General features: G+C 47.0%; 1 protein-coding gene across 1 annotated transcript in view; it reads right to left on the bottom strand.

The window, feature by feature from the left end:
• Positions 1-20117, bottom strand: part of KAT2B (lysine acetyltransferase 2B) — a 103044-nt gene extending 82927 nt beyond the window's left edge. The window contains exon 1 of the mRNA XM_042903586.1: positions 19794-20117. Within this exon, the coding sequence (XP_042759520.1) occupies positions 19794-20102 (309 nt within the window). The 5' untranslated portion in view covers positions 20103-20117. The remainder of the gene's footprint in view (positions 1-19793) is intronic.
• Between the last annotated feature and the right edge of the window lie 1099 nt (positions 20118-21216).

Raw genomic sequence — 21216 nt, 5'->3', positions numbered from 1 at the left:
CCAAGAGCACATCTCTGCAGACGTGGCAGAACCAAGCAAGAAGGAAAAAGCCACCGGATTGCTTCAACAGGCCCAGGATGTAAATGGTCTTGCCCCAGTAGAATCCAAGGTCAGATGGCAAGAGAAGGCAACAGCCTTCATTGTGGTATGCAGAAGCCAGGATGGAGGGCGAGAAGGAAGCTACACTGGAGAAACACAGGATCGTGACTCAGATGACAGCTAGACAAGGGAGCAGGGTGCTCACAGTTCATTCAGTGTCGATGAGTGAGACAGGCGTGAAGATATTTGGGTGACATCCAGAGGAACAAGAGGAAGACAGCCAAGATGACTAGGATTCAGTCATGCTTACAATACTGGGAAGTCCTATTTGCTGGAAAACTTAAATCAGTGACAGGGATGTCTCATAACAAGAACACACTGAAGGGAAACTGATGGAGTAAACCTGTGCCTCCAACATGTATTAAGCACCTAAAATGAGAAAAAGCACTTGTATACTTGTTCTTATCTCATCCTGTAGGAGGAAGGTATTAATTATCCCCGCTATTCAGAAGAAAAAGCTGAGGCTCTAAGATGTTAAGAGATTTGCCAGAACTTTCTCAGTCTACCCTGCAGAAGCACTCATTGGGTACATTGAGGCAAATAACTGGTCCTGAGGTTGTGTGCGGAGGTCCTCACTCTATTTTACTACCTCTCTACTCCAGGTGAGACAAAAGTAGAATGTTTAAAAGTCAACACCAAAACCATTATTAGATACAACTTCACACCTTGCTCTTACAACCAAAAGAGCAGATAATAATAATGGGGCACCTGGGTGGCTCAGTCAATGAGCACCTGTCTCTTGATTTTGACTCAGGTCATATCCCAGAGTCATGGGATCAAGCCCCAGGTCAGGCTCCACACTAGGCATGGAGTCTGCCTAAGATTCAACCTCTCTTTCTCTCCCCCTGCCCCTCTCCCCCACTCACACTCTCTAAAAATTAAAAAACAAAAACAAAAACAAAATTAAAAAACAGAAGAGCAGGTAATGATAAATGTTGACAAGGATGTAGAGAAATGGGAATGTTCATTGTTGGAGGAGATGTAAAATTGTAGCCACTGTAGAAAAGAGTTTGGCAGTTTCTTACAAAGTTAAACATAGATCATGACCTGAGCCAAAATCAAGATTCAGATGCTTAACTGACTAGCCACCAAGATACCCCTTGTCTATTTTTTCTTTTGTTGCATGTGTTTTTGGTGTCATATCAGAAATTATTGCCATATTTGATGTCATGAAGCTTTTCCTGTTTTGTTTTGTTTTTTTAATATTTATTTACTTATTTTTCAGAGAGAAAGTGTGCACATGGGTACACGAGCAAGGGAGGGGCAGAGAGAGAGAGAGAAGGAAATCCCAAGCAGGCCCTGTGCTCAGTGCAGAGCCTACTTGGGGCTTGATCTCATGACCATGAGATCATGACCTGAGCCGAAATCAAGAGTCAAATGCTTAACTGACTGAGCCACCCAGGTTTAAGGTAAGGGTCCAATATCTTCATTCTTTTCCAAGTTAATATCCAGTTTTTCTAGCTCACTTGTTGAAAAAAACTGCCCTTTCTCCATTGACTGGTCTTGGCAGAAATCATTTGATCATTTACGTGAGGGTTTATTTTTGGGCTCTCTATTCTATTCCACCCTGTAGGAGGAAGGTATTCATCTATCTATTCATGAGATCAAGCCCCAAGCCAGGCTCTGTGCTGACAGTGGGGAGCCTGCTTGGGATTCTCTCTCTCCCTCTCTCTTCCCGTACCCCACTTGCTCTCCAGTTGTCTCACCCAAAATGAACATTTAAAAAAATAGCTTCATTTAACTTAATCAAAAGTAAAAACTTCTGTGCATCGAAGAACACAATCAATAGAGTGAAAAGTCAACCTACAGAATGAAAAAAAATATTTGCCCATGAAATACCCGATAAAGGGTAATATCTAGGAGCTATAAAGAACTCCTACAACTCAACAACCAAAGAAGAAACAACCCAAAAGGGGATAAGACTTGAACAGACATTTCTCCAAAGACAAATGGTCAATAAGCCTATGAAAAGACACTCAACATCACTAATCACTAGGGAAATACCATAAATCAAAACCATAATGAGATACCTACCCCCTCATACTCATTAGGATGGCTACTGACCAGAACCAGTGTTGGTGAGGATGCAGAGAAACAGGAACCCTTGTGCATTATTGGTGGAAAGGAAAATCAGTGCAGCCACTATGAAAAACAGTATGACAGTTCCCCAAAATATTAAAAATAGAATTACCATATGATCTAGCAATTTTAAAGAATTGAAAGCAGGAACTTAAAGAAATATTTGTACACCCAAGTTCACAAAAACATTCTTTATAGATGGTAAATTTTATGCAAGATGTATTTTACCACAACTTAATTAAGTTCAACATAAATTTACCACATGGCCCAACAAACCTATTCCAAAGTATCTGCCCAAGAGAAATGAAAACATGTATCCACACAAAGATTTGCACACAGATGTCCACAGCAACATTATTCATATTAATTAGCCAAAAGGCAGAATGAATCCAAATATCCATCGCTGGTGAATACATAAACAAAATATGGCATATCCACACAGTGGAATATTATTTGGCATTAAAAAAAGACTGAGATGCTGATATATATATATATATATACACTACATGAATGAACCTCAAAAACATTATGCTAAGAAGCCAGACACATACTATATAATCCTATTTATATGAATGTCCAGAAAAGGCAAATTTATAGATCTAGAAAGTTGATTAGTCTGGGGGCACCAGTGTGGCTCTGTAGGTTGAGTCCAACTCTAGATCTCAGCTCAGGTCATGATCTCAGGGTCATGAGATCGAGCCCCATGTTGGGCTCTGCACTGAGCAGGAAGCCTGTTTAAGATTCTCTCCCTCCCTCTGCCCCTCTCTTGCTCCTGCGCCCTCTCTTGGAAGGAAGGAAGGAAGGAAAAAAGGAAGGAAGGAAGGAAGGATGGATGGATATAAATAGATATAGTCTGAGGCTGGAGTGCAAACAGGGTTGTCTGCAAATAGACACAGGGACCTTTCTGGGGAGATGGAAATCTAAAACTCAATTTCCTAAAAGTCATTGAATTGTACACTTAAAACCAGAGACTTTAGGGCATCCAATTATATCCCACTGAAGTTGTTTTTCAAAAAGGCAAGAACTGCTAATAACTAATTATCACTTCAAATACAGGTCTTCTGGAAAGTTTCACCACACTGTGTCCCAAAACTGAAGCACATTTTCTCCTCACAAATTAAAGAAGCTTAATAAGCTACATTTGGGAAAAAAACAAAAGACAAACCAGAAAATGGGGGTCTCCATCTCTGTCCTTCTCCAATCTAAAACAGCAAAAGAAGTTAGTTGTCTAGGTGGCCACACCTCTACTGTCAGAATCTGTCAGCAAAAGAGAAACAGCAAAGGATGGGAATACATCTTTAAGTAGGTTGTCCTGTTTTTAAAATGGAGACTTTGAAACAATTAAAACTTGCTAATAATAAAGCCGCATTGCTGGTGCTTCTTTTGGGCTACCCTCATCCAACACTCTTGACTTGCTGACATCCAACTTTCTGGCATGTTCACAGCTTCATTCGAGCCTAACAGGAATCCAAATGGATTTCTGTACAGTGAATCGAGTTCCCCTCCTTGAACTGTGGTATAAACAACACGGTGCAGTCTTGGGGGGGGGGGGGGGGGGGGGGGGGAGACTGACACGTTCTGGATCTGGAAACAAGGAAAGGTAGTGAAAGCCAGGATGGAGGAGGACAGGTGAGAGGGCTAATATTTTCATGTGCCTCCATCGTGAGCTGTCTGGATTCTCCTCTCAACGGTGTGCATGTGCGACTGTGAAAAAAAATCTCTTAATCCTGTTTTAAAAAACAACACCTGGAGTCTCTGTAAGCAGTAGTGATCCCAATAAATTTGGAGGTGAACTGCTTTGGGGGCAATGTGGATAATGCTCTTGTGATTTCAAGCAGTGCTTCCCAAACTGTAATCTGCTCAGGAATCACCTAGGAAATCTCATTAAAATGCAGATTCATTCAGTAAACCTAGGGTGGGGACCTAAGATGCTGCATTCCTAAAGAGTTCCCAAGTGAGGACCACCCTTAGAGTATCAAAGACTTGAAAGGACAAAGTGGTCTGATGCATGTATTAATACCTTCCTCTTTTCCCGGGATTAACTTCAGCTTCTCATACACAATTAAACTGTAAATAGCTAGGCAATCCTTTCAGGGACATAGACTCTTTCTCTCTCCACTGTGAAAGTCTTTCCAGCTCACACAGATGTACATGGAAGGCCAGCAGGCACCATAAAGCTATGACTTAAAACTGGGATTTAAAAAATCTGGGTGCTTTCTTTAACATTTTAAGTAATCTCTACAGCCAGTGTGGGACTCAAACTCACAACCCCAAGGTCAAGAGTCACATGCTCCACCAACTGAGTCAGCCAGGTGCCCCCCAAATCTGGGTACTTTTGGCACAAGTGAAAAGAAGGTGGTAGTGGGGTGGGAGACTTCCCTCAGAAGACAAATTTGCCTGAAATTCAAAGTAAAAACAGACGTAGAAGGGGAGAAAAGATAACCAGTGTGGTAATCCAGGGAGAAATATCTCTGAAGACCTTAATGAAGAGTGCCATTTGGGTCTGGAAAGTCACAAGGACACAAAGCAAATACTGAAGAGTAGTCAAGGATACACAAGGAGAATGGAAAATATGTCATGAGGAAGTGACCTAGGTATAAACACCCTAGTCAGACGCTCCTCTTCCAAGCTCTCAAGATTACTCCAACATCAACAGAAAACCTTCGTGACCTTGCCATCTGGAAGAAGTCCTATGCCTGGGCTGGAGCTCAGTCAGGAACTGCCTGCCCTCTTTATGCTAAATAATCAGGTGTGCCGGAATCAAAGGCTCACACCCTCAGGCATTATCTCAAAAGGTACTAAATGACTCCAGTGCTACCAAATTGCCTAGGGATGGGCCAGACTCTTCATCACATCTGAGGCATGTCTCCAGGACCAACCCAAACACACATCACCCATGGAAGGGCCTCAAGAGGTCCTGAATGACACCAAGGCCAAGAAACTGGTGCCCCAGAACCCTAAATCCCAAACAATCACTGGAACCTTTTTTTTTTTTAATGTTTGTTTGTTTATTAAGAGAGAGAGAGTGTGTGTGTGTGTGTAAGCAGGAGAGGGGCAGAGGGGAGGTGGGGTGGGTCGGGAAGAATCCCAAGCAGGCTCCACGCTGTTGGTGCAGAACCAGACGTGGAACTTGATCTCACAACCATGAGATCATGACCCAAGCCATGATTAAGAGTCAGACACTGGGGCGCCTGGATGGCTCAGTCGGTTGGGGGGCCAACTTCGGCTCAGGTCAAGATCTTACGGCTCGTGAGTTCAAGCCTCACGTCAGGCTCTGAGCTATCGGCCGATAGCTCAGAGCCTGGAGCCTGTTTAAGATTCTGTGTCTCCCTCTCTCTCTACCCCTGCCCTGCTCGCACTCTGTTTCTCTGTCTCAAAGGCAAATAAACGTTAAAAAAAATTTTTTTTTAAAGTCAGACACTTAACCGACTGAGCCACCCAGGCACCTCTGAAACCTCTTTTAATATACACAGAACCAATCTCAGACTTTATTGGTGACCTTGCCAAAGCGACAATTCAGTCTTCCACACAGTGGAAAGACTTGTCAAACTGTTTGGCTGACACTGAGCAGGCCAGACAACCAGCTGACAGATAGAATTTGTCATTCTTCAGCCTGTTGTTCTGGCACCAAGTCAGCCAGGATGAGCAAAACCAACAGTGCCATACATAAACACTGCTCCTTGGACAGCTCACGTTCTCATGGTATCCGTCGTTATCTGGGCCGATGACTCACACATCCACATAACCAGCCGAACCCGCAAAGCAGAACTTCCAGCCTGCATTCCCAACTGCCCACACCTGGCATCTCTGCCCGGTAAGCTTTACATTAGGCTTGCCCTCAACCCCAACACCCCTCTTCAACTAGCCTATTCCCTCCAGTGGCATTGCCTTTTCTTAGGACATCTGCATTCAGTGCCTTCACCCAAGGCTGTCTGATTCTTCTTTCCAAGTCTCTCCCAGATTTGCACCTTCTCCATTCTCATGGGCAGGGCCCCGGGTCAAGGTTTTAATAGCCAGTTAGAAGGAATAGCTTTCTTCTCACTTTCAGTATATCCCCACTCCTCCTCCATCTAACAAGCACCGGACACATCAGCCTACTCTCAAATGCCATCTGGGGCGCCTGGGGGGCTCAGTCAGTTAAGCATCTGACTCTTGATTTTGGCTCAGGTCATGATCTCATGGTTCCTGAGATGGAGCCCTGAGTCGGGCTCTCTGCTGACGGTGCGAAGCCTGCCTGGGATTCTCTCTCACTCCCTCTCTCTCTACCCCTCCCCCACTTGAGCATGTGTGTCTCTCTCTCAAAATAAACAAACTTAAAAAAAACAAATAAATAAAATGCCATCTAATTGGGGCACCTGAGTAGTTCAGTCGGTTGAGTGTCCAGCACTTGATTTCGACTCAGGTCATGATCCCAGAATCGTGGGCTCCATGCTGAGTGTGTAGCCTGCTTAAGATTCTCTCTCCCTCTCCCTCTGCCCCTCCCCTGCTCATGATCTCTCAAAAGAACATAACATAAAATGCCATCTAACAACATGGAGCACTTCTGCCTGATACTTTCCAAGGCAATTTTCGCCTACATCATCTTATTTTCCTCTCCCTATAACCCCACAGGACAAGTAATTCAATGCTTACAGAAGGGGTGTGGCTTGCCTGAGCTACCCCAGCTGGCAAAGGAGCAGGGAGCCAAAACCAAAACCTAGAGCTTTTCGCTGGCACTCTAAAATATCTCGGGTCTCCTCCTTCTTAAAGTGCAAAGACTTACTTTTATTTAATGAATTCAGTCCAAAATTTTCTACCTGAAACTCAAGACTTTCTATCAACTGATTTCTTCTTCACCCAAAGAGAGGATCCTATTTCCCACTATTTCTGTGTACTTGTTTTTCCTTTTCCTCCAATTTGGCCGGCCTCTTTAAGATCAGTAGTTATTATTTAGCTCTGCTTTTAACTGTAACAGTAACTACCATTTTTTTGAGCAATTAGAATATTCCAGATACTAAAGCACACTGCTAAGTGGATTACCTCATTTTACTATCAAGACAACACTTGACTACTAAAAGACTCACCTGGCTAAACACATCCAGAAAAAGGACTCTTCTCCTCCACTCCAAACCTGTCTCTCTCATAGTCTTGCCCAAGCTGGTAAATGGAACTACCATCCTTTCATTGCTCAGGCTAAAAGCCTAGACATCAAGTTCATTTCTGTCTCCTCCTCACCACCATCCCCCAACAAATCAAGTCCCACTGCCCCTGAGTTCATAGTATTGCGCGAAATGTCTACTCTTACCCCCTCCACTGCCATCCCCCGTCATAAGCCACCATCCCACTTATACCTAACCCTGCAGCAACTTCAACTAGCCCTCTTTTCTTCCTCTTGCACACTTTATTTGTCCCAAAACAGCCCAAGGAGATGCTTTAAAATGAAAATCTTATCTGAATCCATCTGAAACAACCCATCAACAGGTAAATGAATAAACAAACTGGTTCATCCATACAGTTGAGTACCTCTCAGCAATAAAAAGAAATTAATCACTGATACATGCAACATAGATGAATCTCAAAAAAACTACACTGAAAGAAGAACAGGATGTACTGTGTGGCTTCATTTATATGAAATTCTGGAACATCAAAACTAATATATCATGATACAAAGTAGATCAGTGGTTGCTTTTGATAGCGAGGAATTTGAATGGCAAGGAGAAGGGAACTTCCTAGGGTGATTAAAATGTTCTGGGGGGCGCCTGGGTAGCTCAGGCGGTTGAGCATCCAACTTCGGCTCAGGTCATGATCTCACTGTTCATGAGTTTGAGCCCCGTGTCGGGCTCTGTGCTGACAGCTCAGAGCCTGGAGCCTGCTTCTGATTCTGTGTCTCCCCCTCTCTCTGCCCCTCCCCTACTCATGCTCTGTCTCTCTCTGTCTCAAAAATAAATAAAAACATTAAAAAAAAACTAAAAAAAAATGTTCTGGGTCTTGATATGCATTTGTTGAAAGTATCAGAAATAGAAATGGGGAGCACCTGGGTGGCTCAGTCAGTTAAGCATCTGACTTGGGCTCAGGTCATGATCTCATGGTTCAGGAGTTCGAGTCCTTCCTCAGGTGAGCTGGAGCCCTGTTTCAGGTAAACATGCTTTTCTCCCTCTCTGCTCCTCTCTCACCTGTGCTCTCTTGAAAGAAAAGAAAAGAAAAGGAGAAGAAAAGAAAAGAGAAAAGAAAAGAAAGAAAAAGAAAAGAAAAGAAAAGAAAAGAAAAGAAAAGAAAAGAAAGAAGGAAGGAAGGAAGGAAGGAAGGAAGGAAGGAAGGAAGGAAGAGCAAGCGAGCTATATCATTTTTTTAAAAAAGAAGCGGAAATCAGATCATTTCACTGTGTGAAAATTATATGCACTTGGCCATCTGGCCCCATCTACTTCTCCCACTTCATCTCCTACACTTGCCCCCTTGCTCCCCATCTACCCACAAGGGTCACCTGGCCACCCTTGAGCATACCAAGCCATTTCTCCCCCCAGAGTCTGTGCACTCCCCACCTGGCATCCTCTACACACACACACACACATACTATCCCCACCCCCAAGCTTCTTGTTATCATTCAGGCCCCAGACATTGTCCCATCCACTGAGAGACCTTTATGGGCACATGTCGGAAGGACTCCCCAGGCACTCTCATTTACTTCTCTGTTTTCATTCTCTGTGTGGCACTTACCACTTTCTGTTATTTTCTTGTTTACTGTCTGCTTCTGCTACCAGAAAGCAAGCTCTGCAAGAATAAAAACCCATCTGTCACTGTATCCCCAGCATCTAAATCAATGCCTGGCACACGATGTAACAGTTTGTTGAATGAATGGATAAAGTTGACAAAATCACACTCTCTATATTCAGCTATGCAATCTGAGGCTTGTAAAGGGTAAGTAATCTCCCCCTGCTCACACAGCGAGAAAGCAGCATTTCAGCATTCAAACCCAGGCAGTCTGCTGCCTAGGTGCACGTTCCAAACCACTCTGATGTCCTGCCCCCTTCACTTTTGCTTCTCTGCTGTTTTATATTGTTCACTCCACCTAGGCTGAGCCTCTTTCCTACACTTCCAGCTGCCCCCAGCTTATCATGGTTTTTCTCTGCACTGACTTCATGCTTGATTATTCACTTGAATTTTTCTTTCCCTCCATATCTGTCTCCCCAGCAAGATGCGAGGCTCCTTGTGGCTTTCACTTCCTTTGTCACTCACCGCCCACCAGGACAGAGCCTGGGCACAGGTACCTAACAATACTCATGGACGTGTCGCCCTGGAGGTGGGGTGAGTCAGGTAGTCCTATGGGTATGTGCAAATCCCGGGTTACATGACTCACTTTGCTATTTCAAAGTATGCTGACCTTGACTTCGTTGGCATTCTGCCATCCAGTTTCAACACCAGCTTGTTAGAGCTGATGCAAATTAGAGCTGCCACCATCAGTCACTATGATACTACTCAGGTCTCATCCCTGTACTTCTGGAATCTCCTGCATACCACAGAAGCCTCACAGAGGGCTGCACAGACCAAGAGCATGCAACGGATGGGGACTTTTTAGGAGGGCATAGAACTAATGGAAGGATCCTCGTATGTCCTGCCTGAGGTGACTGAAGGGGTTACTCAAAGCCTCCTCCTAAGGTTAGGTGATGTATCACTCCAAATGGATCATTAAAGATATTATTCACACTTGATGCACAATAAATGTATTCACCTCCTGATTTAAAAAGTAATAAACCCTGTGTCTGTGCTTCTGGTACAAACAGAAGAACAAATTAAAGAAAGCCGACTGTAGCCTTTAGTCTCAGTAGGCAGCAAAGCAACAAAAATATAAACAGTAGTTAGAACACATGCCTTTGGGGGTGCCTGGGTGGCTCAGTCAGTTAACCATCTAACATCGGTTCAGGTCACGATCTCACAGTTCCTGGGTTCAAGCCCCACGTGGGGCTCTGTGCTGAGCACTCGGAGCCTGGAGCCTGCTTTAGATTCTGTGTCTCCCTCTCTCTCTCTGCCTCTCTCCCCCACAAAAAATAAATAAACATTAAAAAAAAAAAAAAAGAAAACATGCCTCTGTAGGTGATTTTTTTTTTCGTTCACTAACACAGTATAGACTTTTAGAATATGTGGTAGGGCCTTTTTCTCACTTCATAGGTTTTAATTCGCTGGTCTCACGATACTCACAACACACTTTTGAGAATTGACTTCTAACTTGCAGAAGAGGAGACGGTGGTCAAAGAAGTTCACATCATCCTCTCAGAAAAGGATTCACGGTGGGTGTGACTCTCCCTGCTCGTCTTACAGCAGAAGCCCAGGCCATCTGACAAGTACTGCCTATGTCATCAGGTCTAACTGTAAGCTCACCGGGGACCACACTTAGCAACAGAGTCAGAAGATGCTGTTCCAGCCCCAGCCCGGCGACCATACAGCTTCGCGCGAGTTGCTAAACCTCTCTGAGCTTCAGCTGCCTTGTGTCTACACACAGTCTCCCCTCTTCCAGTCTCATGAAGCCTGTGAATATGAAATTCGCTGTGAACACGAAATTACCCATTCAGTTAACAAATATGTATTAAGCACCTACTATGTGCAAGGCATAGTCAGTGGAACTGGAATACAAAGTGAACCAAAGTCCCTGCTTCATGGAACTTCTATTGTCACAAAGTAAACAGTATATATTTCCAAGTGTTGAAAAATGAGGAAAAGGAAAGCAAAACAGGTAACCTTACAGAGTGATGGGGTGCTGCTGTATTTGGCGGGGGGTGGGGGGGTGGGGGTGGTCAGGAAGGCTTCTCTGAAAAGTTGGCATTTGAATAACAGACCAGAATGAGGTTTGACAACAAGCCACACCAATACCTGGAGAAGAAAAGTGTGCAATGCAAGGGGTATCAGCATGCATAACTAAATGCCAGAGATGAAAGCAATTCAATATTATAAAGATTCAATTCTATTTCAATTGTGATGAAAAGTGATGAATTGTCATAAGGAATTTAGATGGGAGCTACCTAAGCAGAAATCTAAAGCAGCCCATGGAAATAAATGTAGAATAAACAAACAGCATTAGTTTTAACACCCCCATGTACATGTGCACACAAGTAAAAATGTAAAAAATTCTGTTGTGTTAAATACATCAATCACAGGGGCGCCTGGGTGGCTCAGTTGGTTGAGTGTCCGACTTCGGCTCAGCTCATGATCTCACAGTTGGTGAGTTCAAGCCCCACGTCGGGCTCTTGCTGACAGCTTAGGGCCTGGAGCCTGCTTTGGATTCTGTGTCTCCCTCTTTTTCTGGTCCTCCCCTGCTCACATTCTTTCTCTCATAAATAACGATTAAAAAATAATTAAACACATCAATTACAGAAAACATTACTGTATAAGTGGATAGTCCATATGATTCCATGAAATAATAAGCTTGCATATTTCATGTGAGTTTTCAAGGATGAGTTGCTATGCCAAAACTGTGTGGGGCTACAGAGTAATCAGCGTTCCTCACTACACTCCTAGAGAGAAGGGGGCCTTTAGTGGTCTTAGCACACACTTCCAGTATGAAGGAAAATGATCTCTTTCCTGCCTTTCCATCCCCTTGGCCAATAACACAACAGAGGTGTCAATGCCTACTGGAGCTTTATGTGCTGGGTTCTGGCCAGCCTTCTAGAAACCCTGCCACAGCTCCCACCATGGTTCTGCATGGCTTGCAGGATACAACGTAGAACTCTAGATATCTTTCAGAACCAAGGATGGGTGACAGCAAGACTTCCCATGGGTATTTACCAGTAAGGACTCACCACTACAGATTCCAGAGGAGAAGGAAGTATGCAGGCTGGCCGTTCCAGCAGCTGTGACATCACAGGCCCCCAGCACCCACCTCCCCAGCATTCTGTTCCTCCTTCATCCCAATGCTTATCTAAAGCCCTCCTTGGTTTTTTTTGTTTATTTATTTTGAGAGAGAGAGAGAGAGAGTGCATGTGTGTGAGGATGGAGGAGGGGGCAAAGAAAGAGGAGAGGGAGAGAGGGAGAGAGGGAGAGAGGGAGAGAGGGAGAGAGGGAGAGAGGGAGAGAGGGAGAGAGGGAGAGAATCCCAAGGAGGCTCTGGCAGCCCAGTCAGTTCGGAGCCTAACGCAGGGTTCGATCCCCCAAACCCTGAGATGGTGATCCAAGCTGAAATCAAGAGTCGAACGCTTAACTGACTGAGCCACCCAGGCGCCCTCCTCCTTGGTTACTTGTCCCCATTTCTGCCCTCATGCGTTCTTCCCTATATGCCAAGAACTTTCACATATGCTAAATTCTGGAATATCAAATTCCCATCTTTTGAAGATTTAATTACAATTCATTTTATGAAGTTGTCCACATCCAATGACTTCCATCCTGAAAATGGCTGACAATTTTTAAACTTATTTTTAGGTTAAAAACATGTGTCTTAGGGCACCTGGGTGGCTCATTCAGTTAAGTATCCAACTCTTGATTTTGGCTCAGGTCATGATCTCGTGGTTCATGGGTTTGAGCCTCACATCAGGCTCTGCACTGATCGGGATTCTCCCTCTCTGCCTCTCCTCCTCTCTCTCTCTCAAAATAAATAAATAAACTTAAATAATAATAAATAAAAATGTCTTTACAAACTACTCCTATATGCAACAACATGGATACAGCTCCCAGACATCCTGTGAGTGACAAAAGCCAGATGCAAAAGAATTCATACCATGTGATTCCATTTATGTCAAGTTTAAGAAAAGCAAAAGTAATCTCTAGTAATAAAAGTCAGAATAAGGGTGAGCAGAGGTGGGGAGGAGGCACCAGGGGGCCCTCAGAAGTGCTGGCAATGCTCTCCAGCTTTATCTGGATGGCAGCTGCATGGCTGTGTGCCTACACACAAATTCATCAAGCTGTATGCTTACGATATGAGCACTTTACTGTCTGGATAATAAAAGTAAAAGGTAAAAAAATGACTTCCTTCTGAATTGTGCTGAAACACCGCTGTGTGTGCAGTCTTCTGTAGAGCTATTTGGGGACGTCTAAATGTCCAGGACAGTTCGTTCCTTACCTCTCTGACACATCTGGAACCTTCTACTGCCTGAGTAGGTATCACTTTCATCTTCCTTCAACAAGGAATTGTAATGGGTCAGCACAGTGACCATTCTCCACTGTCAGCTTTAAAACAATCAAGGGCATGCATGGGTCTGCCCTAGGCCAGTAATAAAGAACACTTTATTTTGTTTGCTTTATGGCCTGCACGGTTTCAATGAACTAGAAAAGCCTTTGAACATACTCTCAATAGGAGTAACAATAAATGTCAAACGAGAGCAATCGAACGCCTAAAACGAAATCCTCTCTGTAAACCACTGAGATTCAGAACACCATCCCCTCCACCCCACAAGAAAGTCTGGAAAGAGGACGCAAAATCTCTTTTGCGCTGGAAAGAAAATCTACGTGGGCCGGCTCTTCCCTGAGCAACCGCCGCTGCTCCAAGAAGCTGCTTAACCTCTTTGGGTCTCAGCTCTCCGCGAGTAAAATGACCTTCCTTCCCTTCCTCTTGCCCCAGGCAGAAGAATCAAATGACACGAGGCATAACACTTTGGCAAAACACTATCAACACAACTGCTGATACCAAGGGAAAGTTTCCAAAAGTAAAATAAAATAGACGTAGGCGGAACGCCTGTATCCCAAGAACTCTCACATACGCTAAAACTATGTCATCCTCACGTCGATGGGTGCCACCTTGACTCCCGCTTCACCACTAGGGAAACTGAAACCCAAGACCCTGAAGTGGCTGCCCCATCGTGCCCGGCACGGAGGGTGAGGGAAGAGCATTCTCCACGTTTCCTCCAGGCAGCGCGCAGAATAGGAAGCGCGCCCACGACTCTGCCACAGGTGCCTTTGTGCTGGAATCAGATTAGCAGCAGGAAACCATTAAGAGTAAGACACCACTGACAACTGTTCCTAAATAACTACCTTCCTCTCGAGGAGAGACAAACCAACTAAATCAGAGGCCACCGAGCCTTGGAAATCCAAGTTTTATTGGCACTGCACGGAGTATCCAGATCTTTCATCCGAGAAGCACATGTTCTGATTGTGCCGAGGGACCTCATGCGAAACCGTGTGTTTCCACCTGGACGTTCCCCACGACGGGTTAGACCTGTGGATGTAGCTGATAGAAACAGAATTAAATCCCGCCTATGTGGCCAGGTTTAAATCTGCTCAGTAGTTTAAAAACAAACAAAAAACAATACACCAGCACTGCATCACAAAATGCTATGTGTAAGCACATGCTTCCTGAAACAAAACGTTCTCTTTTGCCCTATAAACTACTTTCTCAGTTACATAAAACTGCAAATTGCAATCTGAAGGCTTTGCGGGCTTGAATTTCCATCTTCCCTGAAAGTTTATGAGGAAACAATTAAATTTGGTCATCTTTCTCTAGGGCTTTTTACATTGTGCCTGCCAATTGAAATATTTTTCCTATGTGTGCCTGGCTCCATGACACCGCCTCTTAGAGAAGTTACCACATGTAAATAATCATGTGCTATAGATGTAGATGTTATAGCTACACCCTTCCATGTTTTCTGCTTTGCTACCATAATTCTACTTACCCGTTGAGTCTCCAAAAGGATATTTCTAATTTGGTTTCTGTTTACGAACTATGAATTAACACAAAATATCACCTTAAAAAGGTGCCCGGGGGGAAGAAACTTTTCAGGGAGACGGAAGACTTTTAACACTGAACTGTAGTGACGGGGGAAAAAGAAAATGAACTGTAGTGATGGATACACAATTATATAACTTTATCCCAAAGCATCTGACTGCACACTTACAGCCCGTGAGTTTTGTGATCTATAAATTATAGTTCAATAAAGCTGTTTAGAAATATGCCCCATGATTCGCAGAGTGAGGTTTTTCAGGTTTCAAGTGCTACTCAAATTAACCTTAAAAGCATTAATGTTTCCTAGGCTGCAAATGTATTTACAGTATTATGGGTCAATATAATTTTCCTTTAGAACAGAGTTCCTCAGCTTTGGCCCTGTCATTTGGGGCCCGATAATTGTTGTGCAGGTCTGTCCTGTGCGGAGTGAGATGCTCAGTAACATCTCTGGCCTCTACTTACTAGCTGCCAGTAGCACTTCCTCCCTCACAGTAACAATGACCAAAAATGTCTTCAGACACCGCCAACTATCCCCTGGGGGACAAAACAGCTCCTAGGTAAGGGCCGCTGCTCTAGATGTTGCAGCTGAAAAAGAAATTTGCTCTTTGGGGGAGCGACTGACAGATACAAAAGCATTGGGGGCTCTCCCCAACTTTAGGGCTTGTTCTAGGGCCCCAAGCACCAGTTCCTGGCCAACGCAGGACAATTTTTCTCTGCCCCTGCCCTCTGCATATTCTACAAGCAGTGTTACTTTTAGATTACAAACCATTATTTTTTTAAGTGAAGCCTAATTTTACAGCCCGTGTCACTCTCCAAGTATGGCAGTCAGCCCAGAAATCAAAGCAACCGGGTTCTCTATAAATGCTTTGTGGCCACCGGGGCCGACAGACAACGCGGCCATTCCCCTTAGCCAGCATTAATCCAACACTTTTAGGTTCTAGGAACTTTGGAAGTAATCAAGGCTCAGAGAAAAACCAAATGACTTATGGCCAGGATCACAAAGAGGCAGAGCTGAGACTGGAGATACCTCTAAGCCCCACGTTCTTTCCTGACGTCCACGTTAACAGCGTATGCCCAATCTGAGCTGCAGGAGGGGCTTACCAGGGCCAGACACCCATCTGGATGCCTCAGACTTATTAGCCCACTTTAAATCCTCCCTGTTATGCAAAGAGGTGGTATTATTATTCCTACTTTACAGACAAGGAAGTGGAGGCTTGTCCAAGGTCACACAGCTGGATATCCTGAAATCTGAACTCCAATTAGTCTGAGCTCACAAGCACAGGCTCTTGGCCACTATACTGACTCCTCTCCTGAAAAAGTGCCCTATTTCATTAGGGAGAGTCAGTGGGATATTTTTTCTTTCCCTTTTTTTTTTTTTTTTTTTAAGTAGATAAATAATACTTAAATTCAAGGAGATTTAGATTTGGGCTACTCATACATTTACTTCAGTTTACTTTATAACACTAAAAACCCAGTCCTGCGAACACCTGTGAGATACCTAGAAATGTCCTACGTGAAAGAATCCCCTCTACCCCACCGTCAAGAAGCAGTCAGGCTAAAATTTCACTACTTCCATCCGTAAGAGCTAATCATTTCCTCTGTTTTCTCTTCTCTAATTCATTCATCCAGTCAGTAACCACATCAGTTAGAATCTATTCAGAGACAAACACATATCAAATAATCACACAATTAAATATTGTGATAAAAGCACTAGGAAGGAAAGGTATGCACAAGGGGGTTCCAAACAATTTATAATGGGAAGGCTGGCCCAAGGGGGAGGGGGGGAGGTAAAAGAAATACAAGGAATGTGAGATCTGCAAGAAGAGTTGGGAATTAATTTGAAAGTGAAGCTTTCAGTACCAGTCAACAGTGTGTACAAAGGCCCTGGGGTAGAAGGAAACCACAGGTGCAAGGCCCCGAAAAGGAGCCAGACTTAGCAGCGGTCAGGTCGTGCTGGGCTTCGTGGACCCCAGCAAAGAGAAATTAAAGGTCCCAAGTAGTGATATCATGTGGTCAGATCTACATTTTTAATGATCACACTCCCGTGTCACACAGGAGCAAAGAGATTCTCTGAAGCAACCTTTGCCAGAACATAGTTCAAAGAACTCTACCCTGGATCCTGCAAAACAAGTTTGTTTGTTTCTTCTTTTTTCTTCTCTCCGGGGTGTGGCATACCACCAGGGCTGTGAACTAGCTCCCTCCTCCTTCTGTTTCGTTTGTGAAGTTTAAAGGCCAGATCTTTTATCAGGTCTGGGACCCGGTTTTCTTTTAACAGCCCCCAGTAAACTATTCATCCCTTTCCAGGTCCCTCCTCCTTCTCTCACCTCTCCACTCCCTCCAACTTGCCAAGAGGCCGTCAGTGACAAAAGGTAGAGGGGAATCCTTTTGGGGCTTTCTTATGTGAGGATAGAGACAAGCTGAGAAAGAACCACAGAACTGCTCTCTCACACTCCCCTCACACCCAACCAAGCACAGTTAAAAAAGAAAAGAAAAAAAAAAAGGCAAATCTGAAAGACTGTTACTCCCCTGGTGAAGAGTCCTGGATTCCTGGGGCCACACACAACGCCCCCCAACCTGGTGGCCTCAGCCAATGCAGCGCCAGCTCCCGTTGGCCCAGCTCCAAGCTTTCACAAGTGCTTTCAGTTTCTCCTCTTCAAGAAGCTTCACATCACCCCACCCTGCACTGCCAAGAGTCCTTAGCACCCACTGACACTTCCTCCAGGAAGCCATTCCTACCCCACCCATGCCAGCCATGAACTGCCGTCCTCTGAGTTCCAACAAAAAACTAAGAAAGCAATTTTTTTTTACTTCGCTGTGAATGGTTCGCTGCACACCTCCCCCGGCCTCCAACATATGCATGCACGTGCAAGTGCCCGTGCACACACACTCCCTCAGCAGCTCCAGAAGGACACATTCTGGGTACCACAGCCCCAGCATCGAGCACAAAGCCTGGCACCGAGCTGGGACCCCTCTAAGTATTTATCGAATGAATGAGCAAATAAAAATAGACACTTTCAGAGTCTCCCGGGAGCAGAAAAAAGAGGCCTTTAATGAGAAGCTTTCCCTTCCCCAAAGTCTGGTCGTGAATGAGAACATGAAACACTCAAATCACAAAGTTTAGAAAAGCTGCTACATCTCACTCTTCAGAAGTCTGAAAGGATCAAAAATATCAATGCAGGGCACACAACCTATGCTCATGGTTTGGGGACCAAAACTTCTGGGAAGTTTTCGGGCGTTAAGGCAAGAGCAGGCAGCAGGGAGAGAAGGGATTCATGAAGTGAACACGGTAAAACGCCGGGACAGAAACGCTGAACTGACACTTACTACGTGAACCCACACTGGCTGCAGAACCTCAAGTCCCAGGTAACTGACCTTGTTTTCGATTCCGGGCACAGATCTCGCTTCGTCTAATGCCCTTTGTAACCACCTCCTGGCCCTTCACCTTTCTTAGAAGCATACTCCCCTCTATCTTCTTTATAGTCCTTTCTAAATACCAACCATGTATTGACCTCAGAGGAAGACAGTTTGCCTTCTTGACTGAATCCAAAAGCGATTAATAATAAATCACCCAGGTCTGAACTGGGGCCTTGCTGCTTGGCGTGTGGCCACTGGACTAGCATCACATCATCTGAGAGTTTGTTAGAATCGCAGACATCTCCACCCCGATTCAGAATCAGCATTTTAACAGCTCCCCGGGTGATTCCCATGCACCTCAAAGTTTGAGAAGCACCAGGCTACATCCTACATTCACTCACCAAATACTTTAATATTAAACAAATACAGGGTACACAGTAGGCATTCAACATATACATGAGGATGGGAACGGTGTGGGAAAAGGGGTAGGCAGAGACCTTCCACTGCAGTTGAGAAGGTCCAGTAAATACTAAAAACAGCATGGCTGTGGAGAGAGGTTCCAGCAGGATTAATAATCTTTACATCAAAATTCAGAAAGTGGCCCTTGCAGCTTGGCTGTGGGAATCTGGAATCTGGGAACTTGACCCTGTTTGCAGCAGGCGGGAGAGATACATGGGAGGTGTGAGTGTGTCTCTTCCCCGCCTCAGCCACAGGCCGCAGGAGCTGACAAGGCCAAGTCCCCGCCCCCCTCAGCTGTCACCCTGTCAAAACAAAGCCGCTGCTGACAGCGCAGGGCCAGCCTGCCCCGCGGCCTCGGGCAAGCCTCCCACCCCGGGAGCACGGCGCCCACATCTGGATCTGCAGCTAAGGGGCAATAGGGTGCCGAGAGCTGGGATGGAGAGGGGATGGCAAGAAAGGCGTGTCCTCAACCTGGGCAGTGGTGCCCGCTGCGCCGGGCTGTCACCTTGCCAAATCCTGTTTACACCTCGAGCAGCTGGGACAGCGTTTTAACGAAACAAGTAATAATACAATAATGACGGGGCTGTCACCGCGCGCAGCAGCGCCTCCGCCCTCAGCCTAGGATGTTGGGAGCTCCCGGACCCTCGCCTCGGGCTGTGCCCACGTCGCCATCCGGCGCGTTCCGCCCCTTCGATCTTCCAAAGCGCCGGAGTCCTGGAGCCTAATTCACTCTCACCCCTTCCACCCAGTTCCTCCCAACGGGGCACGGGGAGAAGACAGGAGAAGAGGGGGCTCTCAGACGCCCCCGGTAGATGTCTCCTCGGCCCTGGGGCGCCCGCCACTTAGTAAGCGCTGCTCCCCTCTCTGGAAGGTGCCTCAGGCGAGCTCCTACAGAGCAACAAAGCCCCAGGGCAGCCCAGGAGCGCAGACGCAGAGGCAACTCCTTCCAAGGGGGAAGAATGAAAGGCTCCGGGTCTCGGCGATCCCCTCCGTCCAACCCAACAGGACTCTCGTCCGAGAAGAAGCTAATTGGGCGCGGGCGACAGCAGCACTTCCGCGGTGCAGCGGCCCCAGGCGGGAGGCGGGAGACGGGGGCGGGAGGGGAAGGGGGAGGGGGCGAGGGTCCCGCGGGCTGGGCCCCGGCCCCCCACCCCCCTTCGGCGGCCCGGGAGCGGCGAGGGAGTACCTTGCAGGCGGAGTACACTCCGAGTTTCTCCAGTTTCTTGGCCCGCGGGGCCGAGCGCAGTTGCGCCTTCTTCACGGCGATACGGGCCGAGCCGCCGCCTCCCGGTCCTTCGGCCGTGCCCGCCGCCGCCACTGCCGTCGCCGGTCCGCAGGCGCCCGAGCCCCCGGCGGCGGCGGCGGCGGCGCACGGGGAGCCCTGCGGCGGCGCGGGCGGCGGCGCGGGGGGCTGCGGGGGCAGCGCCCCGAGCCCGGCCCCTGCCCCGGCCCCTGCCCCGCCGCCGCCCGGCCCGGCCCCGCCAGCCTCGGACATGCCGCCCCGGAGCACGGCAGGAGGCGCCGAGTGTCAGGCGCCGCCGCCGCCGCCGCCGCCAGGGTCTCCCTCTCGGGCTCTGGTCGCCGGGAGAGCGAGACCCTCCCCCCACGCCCTCCCGCCCCCTCCGCCCACCCCCCTCCCCGCCCCCGCCCTCCCCCGCGCGCGCCGCTCGCCGGGCTCGCTCCGGCCGCGGCCCGCGCGCTGATGGTGGCGGCGGCGGCAGCGGCGGCAGCTGCTCCCCCAGGAGGGAGGGGACTAGCGGCTCCGCTGCCGCCGCCGCCGCCGCCGCTGCACACGCCCTCCCCCGGTCCTCCTCCCCGGGGCTCCGCTCCGCGCGCCGGCCGCGGACATGTTCCTGGGGCTGCGGGCTGAGGGTGCGTGCCGACGGGTGCCGACCTCTCGGTGCCTGTCGGGCCCCGGCGGCCCCCCTCGGCCTCTTTCCCGCTGCCCGCGGGGTTTGCGCCCCCCACCCCCGCTGCTCGGCACCGAGCGCTCGCCCGCCAGGGGGCGAGGCCAAGCTCGGGGTGAGGATGAGGGAGGGGGTGAGGGTGGGGGTAGGGGGTTGGAGCGCAGGCACCTGCTGGCCTCCTCCGTCTCGCCCCCCCCCCCTGCCCCCGGCCGACCCCCGCTCTCCCCAACGAGGCAGAGCCTCCCAGTCATTTGTTCTTCCACTCTATTCCACTCTACGAACGGAGACAACTTCCTCCACCCTAGCGGGAGCCAGAGGAAAAAAAAATATTTTTGAAAAGAACCCGTCCAAGCTAATCCTTTTCTTTGTTACTAAGTCACCAAAATAAAGGCGTAATGTTTTCTATTTCTCTTTTTAAATACTTTTCTGTGCAACTTTTTTTTTTTTTTAATTAAGAACGCTTTCTTCCTATAGCAATTCCTGGATCCCGTCTGCCACAGGGGGAAAAAAAAAGTGTTAATCAGTATTTTCTGTAATTTTTTTTTTTAAGAAGCGCTGGTTGTTAAAAAAGAACGGTTGTCTAGAAGCACTAGCAAAATGAAAGCTGTTCGCAGTGGGAAAAGTTTGAATTCAAAAAGTTTGTTAACAGGGCTCATCTCTGCATTGATGGGATTATAACCTTGTTATTTTCTTTGTATAATG

Source organism: Panthera leo, chromosome C2 (genome assembly GCF_018350215.1).
Source record: "Panthera leo isolate Ple1 chromosome C2, P.leo_Ple1_pat1.1, whole genome shotgun sequence".
NCBI classification, from domain to species: Eukaryota; Metazoa; Chordata; class Mammalia; order Carnivora; family Felidae; genus Panthera; species Panthera leo.
The sequence above is the reverse complement of the archived record's forward strand: the minus strand, read 5'-3'. Positions and strand labels throughout refer to the sequence as shown.